Raw genomic sequence first — 17,106 nt, 5'->3', positions numbered from 1 at the left:
TGAAAATATCATCCGCATTGAATGTGTTAAATTTGAATGATCACTATCTGGGTATGAATCTTCATGGTAGCTCGGGAACGACTCACGAACGAGTCATCGTGTCACGGGAGAGAAATCATTGCGACGGTCAGTGGAGTAAACGAGCGTCGATATTATCTCTATTGTTGCGTCTTCGCGACGTTTGAGATTATTTTTATTCTCATAGTTGACTGGAGTAGAGATTGGGGAACTTGCATGAATTTTTTTATTTCACAGACGGGCAGAAAATTATTTTCCGAATTCAACAAAGAAAACCGCATGTAAATCTGAGTTTTCATTCGCGAAATATTCAATGATAAATATAAGTAACGAATTTTAAAGCGCGCCAAAAAATCCCTCACCCCCCAAGCCACTGCCGACGAAGCTCTGATGACGTCAAAGGTGCCTAAACATCACACGAAGTAATTGTTGTGCTTGTTTGTAATAGTTGCCAGCAGTTTTGAGAGCTTCGTTTGTGAGACGTGTTGATTATTTTCTATTTAAAGATAAATATCCGACGATAGAGGCTCGGAAGCCCTCACATTTTGTATTATTTATAATATTAATATCTGAGTAAGGGCATAAAATATTAAACTGTAGCAGTGAAATCAAATATCTTATAATATCTAAGTAACATCGTTGTAGCAGTCTGGGCCTAGGCCGTTGGAAGGGGGATACGTTAATTGTAAGCTGAGCTGAAAAAAAACCAGCATATTCCTATGAAACGGCAATGTATTGTAATGCGGGTTGCATAACTGCATACAGATACCGGATTCGGCCAACGCAACGTTGCGAAAACGCAAATTTTTTTTAAGGCCCATATTTTCAATTTACCTTATTTAGCATGTTATTAGGTAAAATGAAGAGAGAAAATTATATTTTTTCATGTATTTCTTTACTCGGCCGGTAATGGGTTAAAAAGTATTTCGTTTGCAGCATTTTTACATCTGTGTCATCATATAAGAGTAGCAAGCGAAGTAAAGAAGGAAGAGCAGGTTAATTTCAACAGGAACACTGGCCTCAAAGTAAGTCATACTTGGCAACCCGTATTAGGGTGGTTTTAATATATTTTTTTCAATGGGGTGGTTTCTTATTATTTTTATTGCCTAAACCGAAAGATTATTACTCCTGGGGTACGCATTTCACGCTTACAGGTTTTTTAATGACAATATCTATTTTTCGCGATTAAATGAAGAGTAATATTTGCCGAGCAATAATTGAACATAAACGTATGTAATATGGAAACAGTGACCAAGGCTTTTCAAGGGAGGCCTCACTGATTTGACCAATAGTAAAGAGGTACTTATTGTTAGAGAGAGGCAAATAGCCAGATTGACAAACCTCCGTTCCTGAGTATAAAGCTGTTCTATATGCTGTCATAATAACAGACATAGATAGGTAGTCAACATTCATCCTTGTCCTAGGGGTGTGGATTAAATAATGTTGCCGCATTTTACCCATTGCTTCAATTTAAAAAAAATCATTAATTTGGCGTTATTATATAAACCAATTGATAAATGCTGTGCATATGGATGTACTCAGGACACCATCTGCTGTGTAAGTACTTGGTTACTTGATACATTAAGACATGTTTAAATGCATGAATGGGTGAATGAACTCAAAAATGTACCGTTCAACCACCCAACTTTTACGATTGCTTGATCCGAAAATAGAACCTAATTTAGTACATACATTCGTACATGTACCGTTCCAGTCCACCAAAATCATTCATGCATCCACACATTGGTAATTCCTATGTGCTAATATACCATGTAACCAGACGTCATACATTTTCAGGGAATACTGACACTGCAGCAAATTAATTAAAATTTCAACTTGTTGAGACAGGAACGGTTTTCTATGTACGTCAACAGATTGAAGAGGCATGAAAAAAGAATCTCACTAGCCACTATCCAAACACTTAATTTTTAGCATATTTTTTTAATATGCTAAATATATTTATATATATTTAATATTGATATATAATATTATAATAAATATTTTATCTATACAATATGTGTACATATTTATAATTGATATATTAATTTAGAGTATATTCCAGGAATCCAACTAAGGAAATATAATAGATTTTGGACAAACAAAAACTTTACTGCTGATATGAGTTTCTCATTACAGTTTCACCTTATTTCATCTGTTCAATTTTTCTGGGACATACAGACATAAATTTAGTTTCCACATGGAAATTCACAGCAGATATTGTGCCTTCCCGCCGGCAATATAATATCAGGAGAAGAATTGGATGATCTACTAATTTCCTTCAGTTTGTTATCAAATTGATTCACGTTAACATTCAACAGAAATTCCTTCAATTCAACAGCAGCATTTTTTGTATCCTTTGCTTACTAGTGGACCAATAACTGATGAAATTTGATTCATCAATGCAAATTTTTTTTGTCCTCCTTTTCTGGTTTCTTCAAACTTTATTGTCACAAGGGCTTACTCAGGTGACACAGATAACATTAACAAATAATTAACAACAATGAAAATTTATGATATTTTCTGTAATGGCACAAGGCTGTAGCAAGTGAGGAAGGGAACAAGGGGTTTAACCCCCTGAAATGTTTGGGTTATAGGGTGTCAAATGTACCCTCTCCACAGAAATAAACCCCTAATATGTACCCCCTTTTCACTTGAACCTCTTCAATTTTTTTCAGGCCACAGCCTTTTAATGGCAAGGTACCTAATTCAAATAAAGATACCATGAATAGCAATCGGAACTTGTACCGAGACCTCTGCCCTTGCAATCTCTGTTAGATCCTTGGCATTCAGAATTAGGAGATAGTCTGGCTCTTCTCTTCTGATATCAGTGATACATGACAGGAGTATCCCATCATCTTCTTCAACCTGGGTGGATCCAGATGTCCTAGGAATGAATTGGACTTCACCTGCAAATGTGTATGGCCCTTCCTTCCATGTAGTCACTTCTCCAGTGAGAGTATTCACTTTCACAATCTGATATGCAAGAAGAATACAAAAAATACCAAATTAATTAAAAATACGATCAGGTATTAATACTATGCAATATGATAAAAAGATTAATATCAAATGGGTATAACGAGTCAAGAATTACAAACTAAAGGGGCAATTCAACTTCTTGGGTGGAGCCTTGGCCATGGACCTGAAACACCAGGGTGCAAACATAAAAAAATAGATTTTACATTCCTAGCTGAAGGCCCTCCAGTCCTTGCATGGCTAGAAATAGACAAAAATTGCTGGAGGACCAGGGATAGGAACTGGCTCCCCTTACCTAAGTGTATGATATTTATATACGACTCGTTCACCATATGCAAAACTTTCTCCAGAATTTTTATGCCATGCATAGCATTTGAATTTTTATACTGAAAACAAGAGGGGCATTCATGAAATTACAACACTTTTCTGGACACTCCAGCCACATTTGTCTGTTGCAAGTGACAACAGTTTGGCAAGCATTCCTGTTTTGATCTTCAGGTCGAAGGTGAGAAGCTATTTATTTTGCTGCCTTGTGTACTGAGTTCCGTCGTTCTGCTGAATGATGAATGCCTAGCACTCGTGATGATGTGACGTTGCATTGAGAAATTGGTTGGTGTGTGTTGCCTTTCAATATTGTATGGCATGTCCAAGATTACCATCACCTTTTCTCCAGACCATAACATCCAAGAAGGGTAGCTTGTCATCCCTCTCCTTTTCCATAGGGAAACGGATTTTTTGGTGCCGACTGTACAGGTAGTTTAGAAATTGTCCAGTTCTTCTGCTTTGTGAGGCCAGACAGTGAAAGTGTCATCAGCACACTGCAGCCATACTTTGGATTTCTTGTGGTAATTGCTGACAGCATCCTTCTTGAACTCCTCCATGAAAAGTTTTGCCACTACAGGGGAAAGTGACGATCGCTGCTCAGTCTGACTGCTTGTTGTAATCTCAATTCCACAGGAGGAGGAGTTATGAAGGCAGTATTCAACTAGTTCAGGGAAATCTTTAGGTTTTCCTGAGCTGATGAGTTTTCTCACAATCTCCACTGATTCTTTGATTGACACATTCTTAAAGAGTGAAATGGTATGAAAACTGATCATTATATCTTTTCATGCCACGGTCATACCCCTTATCATGTCTACAAAATGGGCGGAATTCTTGATGTAGGTAGGCAGTTTTCCTATGTGATCATGTAGCATTTTGGCCAGGTATTTGGCAAGGTTTGGCAAGGCATCGATCTGGCTTACAGTTGGCCATGGTGGTACACCTTCCTTGTGTACCTTTCATAAGCCATTGAGCTTCGATGGTCTGGGTGCTGATATTATTAGCTATCTTTGTTCTTCTGATGGAATGCAAAATTTATTGAAAGGGTAAAAATATTGGTACAGGAAAGCTGCTTCTATCCTAGGCAGATTAGGGAAGGCTTGGAAATACAAAAGATAGAAAACTTAAACAGAGACCTTGGCTACCCTATCAGCAACATGCGGAGCAGAGTGCTAGTAAAACAGCATTCAGTAGAACAATGGAACACATTATGTAAGGCGGTGAAATTATGAGCTTCTCGCCTCATCATAAATACTATCAGATGTCACGCACAATCATAAAATTTCCACAATCATAGGTATCCTAGGAATTTTTCCAGTGTTTTTTCATAATGGAGATACTACTGTAAAAGCAACACCACAGCTCTTCCTTTACAACATAACACTTTGGGTATTGGGAGAGAATGAGAGGTATACAGGGTGGTTGTCTCGGAGTCTTCCGTGGCGTACATAGTTCGTGGATTTCTCCATTTTCCGGGTTATCGCCGCGTTTCGTGGTCAGAGGTGACGACAGTTTTGCCAGGATTCCACCAGGTGTCTTCAGGTCAATGATCTTCGACCTAAAAACGCGGCGATAACCGGGAAAATGGAGAAGTCCAGAAAAAGTATATAGGGTTGTTTATTAACCAGCTACTTGATTTGAATTAAACTTTCCATACAAGAATTGCCATGAGAAAAAAATCCCCTGGGCCGGGAATCAAACCACGGACCTTTGGCTTCAGTGCCATCCACATTTTCCATGTAAACAGCCCATATCCAAAGTAGTTTTTAGCTATTTATTCACCAATATCTTCATTAAAATCCCATACCTTTTCTTCTCATTTCACTGTCTGTATAAACGTTACCAATTTTGATACATTTTAATGCATGCATACTGAAAAAAAGCAATTGACTGAGTTGCAATAGTTCTTAACTACATGTACATGATGTACTTAACTTTTAATTGCCAAAAAACAAAGCCATATGACACTTTGGCTTTGGAGGATTCTGCTTGGTTTTTAGTAGAAAGGCAATTAAAATGAAAAGGATGCCTGAGGGTACTGTTGGTTAGGTAAAACACAATGACCTCAACCTAAACTGGAAAGGTTACCATCACCCCTCCCAGGGCATTTTGACCACCTTAACAAACTGCTCCAAAATGATAGCTGACACAGAAAGTCTTCCAATTGAATTGGAACATCGGAGCAACACGTTTAAATGAAATTGATAATATGACAGAGATTTTCACTTCATGTTGAAAAGCATTGTTAAGACAAAACTGTTAAAAAAGTATTCGTAAAACATTGTGACTGGAAAAATATCATGAAAAACCATTGGGTATCCTTTATTCTTTCCTTTTCTCTAATTCTGGAAAATCGGAGGAATTAAGCAAACCCGTAACCTTCACATTTCAGCGAAAATTTGTGACCGGCAGTTAAAAGTTAAAGACAACCTTCCCCACAGGAAGCCTGCAGTACGCAATATCTTGGTTGTGGTATGGCCTGCATTGGAGTGACATTGTGCATGGTGGAAACCATAAGTGAACAAGAAATACTCTATTTAGACAAGAAAAATCAGCTTGTCAAAGCATAGTCTTGGAATGGCACACACTATAAATTTAAGAAGTACTGAATCGTTTGCCAATCACAAGAATACTCATCAGCTGAAGACTGAAAAGCTTAGTTATTATTAAATGATTGAAAGTAATAAACTTACAGAGTTTTGGTATCCTCCAACATTGAAGAGACCTACAGCATAAAAATACTTATACTTTTTGCCATAATAAGAATTGTTCATGGTTGGAAGGTCATATCCTGGCTCTGATATTATCTCACAGGTCAGAGTTACAGCATCTCCCACTTTCAATGCTGTTGCTTTGGTTCCTTTAAGGGTCACAAGGTTGGTATTTGCTTTCATTTCCTGAAAGCAACGAAAGAAAATTACTTTTGAAACTGTTTTCCCTGCATTAATCCACAAAAATATAAGCAATATAAACAGTTCATGTAACATCTCATTCTAATGGCCAAAATTTCTCGCATGAAAATAATAACATATAAATGAAGCATAACTTAAATCATTCCATGAGTAGATAATTGGCAATCAACGATGGCATAATGATATTATATTGAACTATGTACTTACATTTATGGTTTCTCCATCCTTTGGTAGGGGAAGGATAAATCTCCTGCCTCCCCCTAAATCAGAATAGTGAAATTCATTTGACCGTAGTTGTTCCAAATATAGTTTGTCCAGAAGCTCTGGGCTGTCATAAGCAATTATGTCAACGATAAGCTGAAAATGAAACAATTGGCTTATTAAAGATATATGCGTCATCATCTTCATAGCATGGTAATACATGATAAGCACTGCAACTATATTGGTGAGGGCCCTGTATTTGTGGTTCCTGGTTTTTTGATGCTCTCATATCTATAAAGGGAAGGACACTGGAAGGATATCAGGATAGGAGGCGCCGCCGTGATAAGAGCCGGACGACGCCTCCTGGGAGAGGATGGGATGGAAGGGAGGAGATCGGGAAAAACCCGTGCTGTCACTGGGACGACAGGGCCCACTACTAGGGAAACCATGCTTTGCTATTTTTACAGGAAGAAAAGATTTCCCTCTGAGGAAGAGAGACCCTTTGATTTTCCAATCATACTATGGAAGGACAGGGTAGTTCCTCAAGCGAATACAATGTGATCACAAAAAAACTGGAGAGGGAATAGTTTGGATAAGGAGGGAGGGTCGCCAAAAGTCCCTTCCAAGAAAAAAAGAGTTTGGGCCACAAAAATAAAATGGGTGAGTAAAGGCAGCACCGCCTGGAGGGAGATAGGCAGAGGACCCTTGGCACCGGCAAGGTAATGGTACCCTGGGGATTTGGTACCCTTCTCGGAGGGTAGCGCCCTGAAGCCCACGGGAGTGAGACCTGCCTGCCGTAGCGCGAAACCATAACTGAATCCCTATCTCCTCCCTTCCATCCCATCCTCTCTCAGGAGGCGTCGTCCGACTCTTATTACGGCGGTGTCTCCTATCCTGATATCCTCCCAGTGTCCTTCCCCTTCCAAGGTGTGCTAAGGAAAAGCAAAGGCTTAAAAATGCGGCCCTCGGAGGAGTTGCTGCTGGTTAAGATAAGTAGATGACACTTTTGTGATCTGGCCACATGCTATAGACAAACTCGAGGCTTTCCATGAACATCTCAATAACATCCATACAGACATCACATTCACGAAAGTACTTGAAGGAGGAGCTTCCCTCCCTTTCCTAGATGTCCTGATTCCAAGGAAAATGGAAGGAAGCCTAGGCCACTCATTTTGTATGAAGGAGGCCCACACCGACAGATATCTAAATTCAACACCCCATCGTCATCCACAGCAGAAGACCCGCATCATGGAAATGCTAACCCATAGTGCCAAAATGCACTGGGAATTGCATTGCTGCAGCAGAAGCTACATGAGATGGAACAAGTGATCTATCTCCCAAAGGCTTATAGAGCACAATAGAGCATTGCAACATCATGAATGTAATGCATCAGCGGTTGCTGAACATTATGCCTCCAGCCCTGGGCATAAATAAATGTTCAACCATGCACCAGTGTTGACAAAGATGGAAGATTACCATCCACACCTTATACATGAAGCCGTCAAAATAGAGAAAAATCCAAATTTCAATAGGGGGATAGTTATAACCTGAGGCAGTTATGGAAAGGATTCCTGGCCCATTCCCATGCCCAACAACTATCGTCTTCAGCAAAATATTCAAATTGGGCCAATAATGGGGTAACGGAACCTATGTAAGATCAAGACGAGAGTTTTTCCATGCCTCATTTCCTGAAAGGAACATACAAGATGGATAAAAAAGCTGTGAAAATCTTCAAATAACTATTTTGATGCCATATCAATTGAGGTAATGAGGTAATTTGGCAAACTCACTTCCACAAATCCAACACGTAGACAAGTATACCTATGCTAAAGTATTCCCTGGCTTATGCCTACATGGTCTAACATTAGAATGAGAACAAAGCTGGATAGAGTAGACATAATAAAATTTCAAATAAGCATCAAATGACATAAAATGACCACCAGCTGCTTGTCACACTGATACGAATTGAAGACTACTCAAACGTGCCATTTTGAATCAGAACTCAACCCTAAATCTTTATCATTTCTCCTTTTATACTTAATGAAATAGTTCAAATGAAGCAAGTCACCAATCATTTCAGCCTATCAATCAACTTTGCTAATACCCTTAGCTTGAATTAATTGTCTATTTAGGTAGCAACCGACATTGCATTGCATTTGGCAGCCTTGGTGGTAGCAAGTCCCTGCCTGCCCAACCAAAGGTTGTGGGTTCAGGTCCCACCTGGGGAAGGTTGCTTCTAACCAGGGCACTGGTGCTTGTGATAGTCCATCACTTCTGATGGTTGGAATCCCCTCATGTAAAGGCCTTCAATATGCTATCTTCATGGAGATGAATAATTAAAAATAAAAAAAATATTGCAGTAATCTTCCATTCAAATTTTGAAAGGCAACTGACTGCTGTGTGCAATAGTGCCAAGGAAGGGAAAGAATGACGGAAGGTGAGCCTGAAAAGGCATTAGCCTGCTCTTTAGCTAAAATTCCAATGGGATCATGGTTCTGTCCGGAAAAAGAAATACCTATGTACCAATATTGCTCTCAACACAGCACCAAGGCAGGGATTACGTTCTCTCTGAAAATTCTATACCAAAACTGGGAATAAAATCTGGACCTAATACATAGTTGGATGCCAACACTCATGCCCACACACTGACCCTTCATTAGCTTAATTTTACCTTCATTGCAGGCTCTATGGTGGAACAGGTGCAATTATAATCCCATCGTAATCACATCAGAAAATATGAATAAATTGAAGCGCACAGATTATTGAGGGTACTCACATGTCCGTCTTCTTCGTAGGTGTTGATGTGGTGGAAAAGGAAGAATGGTGCAGATGATTTATATTTTACAGGAACAATTTTACCACTACCCTTTTCAATCACAACAAATCTGCTCTGTAAATAAGGATACAACAGTTACTCCAAGGTGGCTTCAAAGAATGAAATATGAACTGGATATGAATGTATCATCTACCAAAAATATTTTCTATTAGCAAATATAAAATGTGAGATAAACAACTTACTTCTTCTTCTGGATGCCATTCCATACACTCTTTTAATGCTTTCCCTTTCAGAGGAAGAGATATTAGCTTCATGGCATTCACTAACATAGGCTGCTCAATGAGAACAAAATAATTTGGAGACATTCCAAAACTGTGGTAATAGTTGTAGTTCACTTTGTAAGGTGATGGAATATTTGCCAACACTTTTGCTTTTTTCCAGGCTATTCACCATGCCATGAAAAAAAATTAATGTTAATTGTACTTTTAATAGGTCTACTTTGCAGTTTTACAAACCATCAAAAAAAAACATAATATGTATAGATATGCCAGTAAGAAGACACAATTATTATAACAACACAAAATCCTATCCAGAAATTTAGTGGGTTGCAGCGAAATGGTAACATGATGAGCTGCAGGAGGAATTTTGTTTGGGAGGTCGAAAACCAAGAGGGAAATTAAAAAAATAACAGGGTAGTAATTGTAAGTAAAGGGTTTTTAATTAATTTTAACACTTTTCATAATCGAAAAAACTTAATTTGTTAAAGAAATATTTTTTAAATTCATGATTTTTCAATATTTTTTTTCTTTTATGAAGGAAAATAATTGTTTTTATATTTTTGGGGGGGGGGGGAATCCAGACCCCCTGGATTTTCCCCTGGCTACGCCACTGCTGCAGGATCCCATGTAGCCCTATAGTAGCATTTGTGTACAAGGGGAAGTTGGCTGGTCCATATGCAGTGAAAGATTTGAAGCTCTCCTGGCCAACGACTTGGATGAATTCTTGTTAAGCATTGCTCTGGGTCATGTAGGCCGATGATCTCTGTGATTCTTTTCTAGCATCCTCAGCACTCAAGCGGGTCATCATTCATTGGTGGAGTCTCGGCCCTAACTTTTTATTATTGGTTTATCAATGCTACCCAACAGGGGTGCAGCTAGGAATTAAGGCTCAGGGGGTTTTACGTTCAACTACCTAATACTGGAATTTAAATTTTAGGGTAAATGGCTCAAAATAATAAGATTCACAGCTTTTTGAGGGATACATATTATATTAATCTTCACAATGTTCCGTAAGTAGCATTAATGAAATTAAGTAGTATATGGATTGGACTTAAATATTTCTCTGAGCTCCATGAGGGGTTTTATCCCCCAAAACCTTGCCTTGCTGTGCCACTACTACTCAACGCTTAAATCAATGCTATCCTTTTTATCATTGGGTTCCAAATCTTACTAAGGGTAAGACCTTGGTTCTTATTGATATTATTGCTGTGGAGGCAGTTCTCAACTGCTTCCTTGGTGAGTCAGTCCCTATATTCTCAGGAACCACCCAGCACTGTGATGTCCTCCCAGTGGATGCAATGATTCTCTCTAATGTCGTGCTATTTCGCTGTCGGCTTTTCTAGTTGGCAAAGACAGATGCTCCTTCAAGCGCAATCTTTACTGTCTTAACCGTCTTGACAATGAAAACCTCACCACATTCACATGGAATGCGGTTAATTCGTGGTACCTTTAGTTCAATAGGGTCTTTTGCTCTTATTAGCCTGAGGCCTTGTGATACAGAATAGCACATATATATATAGAGAGAGACAGAACTGCAGCATCTAACCTCAGCCTTAAGAATGCTAGAAAAGAATTCTGGTGAAACATTGGCCTCCATGGACCAGGTGACCTGGTGTAACACCCAAGAAGAATTCATCTGAAGCCCAAACTAACAATCTAGGCCGCTACATTTCATGAGAAATGGGTTAAAAATTGTTCCCCACTGGGAAAAATAAATTGACAATTTACAGAAATTAAGGTGATGTTAGATGACTAATCTTTATGAATGTACAGTTGAGGAGCTCAAATCCGGAATCCAGAAACCCAGAAAACCAGATATCCGGAACGTTTGAAAATTCCTCTGCGTAGTGTCTTGACTTGCCACCTCGTGGCACCACTCTCTGAGACTTGTTCTGGAACCAGTAGGAAGTTAGCACACGCTATGAACTTAAACTAACAATCTCGGCAGGGACACGTAGGGATCTCAAATATCGAGCACAAGAGCCTGAACGCATTTATAAATTAATTAATTAACAAAATATGCCATGAAGACCAGAAAGAAAAACCAAAAACCCAGAAACCGTATGGTCCAAAGCTTTCCACATTTGAGGTCCTCAACTGTATAAAACCAAAAGGATAAGTAATGCTATGTTCTTAAAATGAACATTCTCAAATTTGTCTAAATTCCAACTTTGCGAAAAAAGTCACATGAAAAGGGAGGATGATCAGGCTGAGAGCACTAATGCAATAACAACCAACCAATATGAAATCAATGTCCCATTGCAGTGACCATCGAGGCTAGGACGGAACTAGCTCAGAATACATTTTAATTTCATTTAGGGGAGTTAATTTGATGCAATAGAGACTTATTATGGATAAGTATGGCATGTTGCAAGAATCAATTCATGATCAACGATCCGAAATGTAATATCAAAAGGATTTGGTATTTTTCCGATCATCAACAAGTTAGAAAGGAAGAGAAGTCTCTCAGGGTAGTCTTAAGAGTAACCTCATAGGTAAGCATTCATGAAAGAAGAGTGCCTATCTAAGCTGTTGTGAAAATTACCTCCTATTGGGAGTAATGGCACCAAATGTGAAGGTACGTTTGTGTCACGAGGGTACTCATAAATGAAAAATGAAATAAAAAGTATTCCACAAAATGTTAGAGCTGAAGGATCAAGCCTAATAGTAAGGAATCAGTCAAAGAAGGCAATTTGAAAACCCAAAGGGCAAAGGAAAATCAAAGCTGGCCGAGGTTTGGAATGATTTACCATTTTCACTTCACCATGGTCGCACACACTTGTGTAAAATTTTGCACAGGTAAAATTATCATTCAATTGAGGGATCAACTTACCATCATTTGCCTTGCCACTTGGGGACTGAGGTATTTTTACAATATGGTGTTTTATTCCTGACAAGATGGAGGATCCAAGGCAATAGCTGGTACCTTTTTCATCTTTCACCACATGGGAGCTTGCGATATTCAAGCCAACAAACTTGCCAAGGTCAGTCTAAGGATAAATAAGGAAAAGATAATGATATGCAATAAAGATTTACTACAGCATTAATTAGTATGTAATATAAACTGTATCTAGGCAAAAAATGTGGATTCTCATGCTCTATTTTCTTTCATTCACTGTTTTCACCAAAACTTTGGATGGAGGCATGTGTTACGTATGTATGCAAGTTGTGACAATTTGTGAATTTCATTATTCATCTGTTGGAATAGATGGATGCACGGGGGCCAAGTTGATTGGAGTAGTACGCAGGCCGAAATGTGGACATTGTGGTTGTGCTTTCCTATTTCTAATAGATTACAGTGGCAACGAGGAAGCCAAATTCTACGGTGTCGGTTACGGAGGGAGAGGAGTTTTGGGAGTCATGTAAAGAATGCTTGGAGCAATACTTCATAACAAATAATTTGGGGAGGAAGGATGTACACAAACCCAAGAAGAAGACAGTTTTGGTATTGTCCATAGGGCATGTTACCAGGAGAAAATTACATATTCTCTGTGAGCTAAGGATGCCTAAATTTTGAACAGTGCTTGTTAGTTTTGAGGAGGCATTTTAGTACAGAGCACTTTCAGAAATATTTTCCCTTTTGAGAACCCATGTCACCACAGGGGAACCACCATGTTAATGATGCTAGGTCACACATTGAGGTCAAGGATAATGTGTGTTAAACTTAGTTTGGGGGCTGCAGTCCTGGGAAAAGATGAAGAACAACAACAAGACCACTGTGAGGGTGTGCTGAAATCCTCAATGGAGATAGGGTGATGGTTTGCCAGTAAGTCAAGTGAGCCCTTTAAGCATCCTCTGATAGAAGATTCAGTTAGGTATTGGTGGAGGGTTGAGAAACCCTTTGAGTCAAAGATAGGTAATCAGTCCTCACATTCCTTCCACTTCAGTAGATTGTGGAAATGGGATGAAAAATGAGAGTATGAGGTGCAACAGGCATTATTCAAGGAAGAGAAGGGCAAAGGTGGTAATGGACTTGTAAAATTTATATTTTTTTCTTTGTCCCTTTTTATTTTTCTCTGGAGGACAGGGATGTCATATATGTATGCAAGTAGTGAATTTCATCCGTAGGAATAAATGGGTCCATGAGGGCCATGTTAGTTGGAGTAGGATACCAAAATTTAAATGTCCTGGTTGTGCTTTCCTCTGTTCAAATATATCATGGCATGAAAAATCTTAGAATACATTTTTTTTAAATGATTACAAACTTTTACCTGCATGCCATTCCAAATAATTAAGAAAATAGCTCATTGTTCATCTGACAAACTTCATACATACAATCTAGCAAAAATCTGTGATTAGTACATGCACACAGAATATATATTATGCACTTCCAGTCATTAATATCTTCACTTTCTTAACCTAAACTTGAATTTTATTCTTTTTACGCCTTTTGCACCAAACATAAAATTTACCAAATAAGGTTATTTTTACAAAAAGACACAAATGAAACATGCCTTGAATTTTCTCAGTCAAAAGAACATATTTCAATTTAAGCTCTCAAAAGATAGCTGCGGCAAAAATAATATATCAAGTGTGCTGTTGCCTCTACAGGAGCACCTTTGTGAGAACTTAAGCTCCTTCTTAGAGAAATGGCTTCAACACAATGACACCATTGGTACAACTCTGATAGGATCTATGATAAACCAATCATAATTCTAGACTATGACAAATAAAATACTTTTAAAAATAAAGGCACTCAAGATGAAGTAGTAAGAAAGCAGAATGTGACAGTAGAGTGCAAGGAGTTTGGTGGGCAGTAGTTACATCCAAAAACCATATCAAATAACAGAGCCCAATATCAAGTGACCTTGTTCATCAATTCATTGATATTGGTTCCATTGATCCAAAGAATTCATTGGACATGGTAAAACTACCAAGGGCCAATTGTTAGGCCCAAATTTTTACAATAATAACAATTAAATTGCGATTATTCTCTATGTGAAAATAATATTCACCTTCCACAATTATTCATATATTGAATTCCCAATCGTATTAGTGATGGGGAAAAAATCTAGATGTAGGTATGTATGTCTAAAATCTAGACATAAAGTTATGCAGTGGAAATAAAAATAATCTAGAATCTCACAAACTTCCTCAACGTAGCCCTGACATTCTTTGCACTTTGCATGCAAAATAGCCTGGCTAGACAATGAATCACTGACCCTTTCTCTCCTCAACCACTTCTTCATCACATTCTTCATATTTTTACTCCAATAAGCTACCAACCTTGACATAGACCTCAGTATGAAAATAGCATGGGAAAATGGGAACGAGAGGGCTCCCACATTCTAAATAATTTAATCCTAATTTTTTACTATGGTCACCATTAATCATTGGAAGATATATCAGTTTCTACAAATTTTTCAACCTTTTTACAACAGGGTCAAAAGCAATATTTTTACTTATTTATAGCTCATGCATTCAAGACCATGAGCAATAACTTTCAAAAAAGGCACAGAGTGTTCCTCATCCTCCAAATCACTTGATAGATTTGATATCATGATAAACTACTGCATGGATAAGAATTTTAAAGTTAGAGTGCAAACCTTTTCATGAGTTTTCAAATCTTTGGGATCAACTCGAATCAAAATACTTGTTTCTGATGCTACATACATGCTGTCCTCCATGGTATAGAGACCAATGACATTGTTATCTGTCACATCTGGAATCTGGAAAATAAAAGGTAGACTTAAGGTGGGAGAAATAGTTAAAAATATTTTTTTCTCTATCCAAAAACAAATTCCTGGATTTTTCATTCTATCACCCTGGGGTACTTCAATCTCAATACACAAACAAAAACATTTCCAATGAATGAAGCCGCTTAAAATTTGCACAATCATTCCTAGAGAAGTGATTTCTAAAATGTAACGGTTACTGCATAAGTATATGGGTATCTCAAATATGGGTTAACATGGGTAACCATAGATACCATAGGTAGATAGGTACCATAGATACAAGATCATTTGAAAAAAAAATCAGATATATGTATTCCCAAAAGTTACTCACCCTCATAATTCCCAAATAGATTCTCTACCAAGGGAATATATAACTCCAATCATGCATGAATGATATGCATGCAGGACACATACCTCAGAATGTAAATAGATGCTGGATTATGTGCAGAATTATTGGTGTTCAAACATATACATACAATTTGAATTAAAGATATGAGACCAACAGGCATAGGGTGCTCAATCATTTAATAAATGATACAACTAGGCATTCTTATGATAACGAATATTAACTGACTGATGATAGAGAATAGGTAAATAAAAATGCTAATTTTGGAGGTCAGTCATTATGTATTATCAATATTTTCTGAATGAAACATATGCTAGATTACATATGGCGGTGTGTTCGAGTAGAAATTATTACGAATTGTACATCTATAAAACCAATTCTTTTTTCAAAGCTGGTGTAACTAATGTACATTTTATTAGAAGGTATTTTTCCTTTTTTCTGATGGGATGTGGCAGTAATGATAAGGCAGGTGCATGCACAATCCAGGGTTCAGGAATATTGGAAAAGAATATTTAAAATAGACTTTTTTTGAAGATGTTCTGAGCTCTAAAATTCCTTAAGTAATTGCATAAGTGCTTTGATTTCAATGCTTTGAAAAACTTTCCCTTTTTTATCAAAAATCAATTTCTCAGTTTCTAATAATTTGCCTCACGCTTTGAAAACTTCTGCTAAATGATATGTTTGGCATATGAGGGTAAAAAAATTTATTTTTATCCATAGGTATTGCACATATATTCGAGATAATCAGAAAGAAAAACTAAAATAGAAACTGGGGTTTCCTCACAATTACAAAATTCATTCCAATAAGTGGATAACTCTTGAGGGGACAAAACCCTGCCCTGAACCCTCTCAGAACTCTTGCTTCTACCATCTTTTTTGATGGTTTGCCATTTTAGTTTAAAAAGCTAAATGATACATAACTTTTCGTGAAAATTATAATTTCTTGAGAAACATTTCTGGTATTTTTAAGAAATGTGGTTTGCTATTCTACCTGATGCATTTCACATTCCCTCAAAACCAAGTCCTAGTTACGTCACTGGTTGAAATCCATGGCAATTCCAAAACCCCTTCCCTCAGGTAAAAAAACCTGCAAAGGCAATCTCCTTGCATCCGACTGTACATACTCTGATAGAGGTGTGGGTTGGATGTGAAATAAATTTTTCATAAAACATAAGAAATAAATCTTTAAGAACTAGTTGCCGAGAAATAATCTGTACAAGAGGTAGGAATTATTTCCCCGGCGGTGGCTTGAGTGTTAGTTTCCTATCCTGTGGATCCAGGTTCAAATCCCGGGTAGCAGAGAATTTTTTTGATATTGCCCGGTAAGTGGTTTGTGGAGGACACTAGAAGCAGAGCTCATCGTTCATTGGATTCAATGTTAAGCTGTGGTTCCCTAGGTGTCTAAAGTTAAGGCTCATGCCAAAAAAAAATATCAAAAAATTCTCTGCTACCTGGTTCTCTATACATCCTTCCCTTCACTGACCGTGCAAATGACCTCGTATGTCGGTCTCCAAATACAGTAAATTCTAATTAACTGGGACACATCGGGGCTGGTGCACTTTGCCCCATTTGAGCGGCTGCCCTAATTAGGCATAGTATCCCGAAT

At 37.9% G+C, this 17,106-nt stretch overlaps 1 protein-coding gene across 1 annotated transcript in view; it reads right to left on the bottom strand.

Annotated features, from left to right (window-relative positions):
• Window positions 1–2,106: 2,106 nt before the first annotated feature.
• LOC124170909 (beta,beta-carotene 15,15'-dioxygenase-like) overlaps window positions 2,107–17,106 on the bottom strand; it is a 45,074-nt gene continuing 30,074 nt past the window's right edge. The window contains exons 4-10 of the mRNA XM_046549957.1: window positions 15,026–15,148; window positions 12,313–12,469; window positions 9,444–9,643; window positions 9,202–9,315; window positions 6,432–6,581; window positions 6,006–6,209; window positions 2,107–2,991 (exon numbers count right to left, since the gene is read on the bottom strand). Of these exons, the coding sequence (XP_046405913.1) occupies window positions 2,725–2,991; window positions 6,006–6,209; window positions 6,432–6,581; window positions 9,202–9,315; window positions 9,444–9,643; window positions 12,313–12,469; window positions 15,026–15,148 (1,215 nt within the window). The 3' untranslated portion in view covers window positions 2,107–2,724. The remainder of the gene's footprint in view (window positions 2,992–6,005; window positions 6,210–6,431; window positions 6,582–9,201; window positions 9,316–9,443; window positions 9,644–12,312; window positions 12,470–15,025; window positions 15,149–17,106) is intronic.

The sequence above is a fragment of the Ischnura elegans genome, chromosome X (genome assembly GCF_921293095.1).
Source record: "Ischnura elegans chromosome X, ioIscEleg1.1, whole genome shotgun sequence".
NCBI lineage: Eukaryota > Metazoa > Arthropoda > Insecta > Odonata > Coenagrionidae > Ischnura > Ischnura elegans.
The sequence above is the reverse complement of the archived record's forward strand: the minus strand, read 5'-3'. Positions and strand labels throughout refer to the sequence as shown.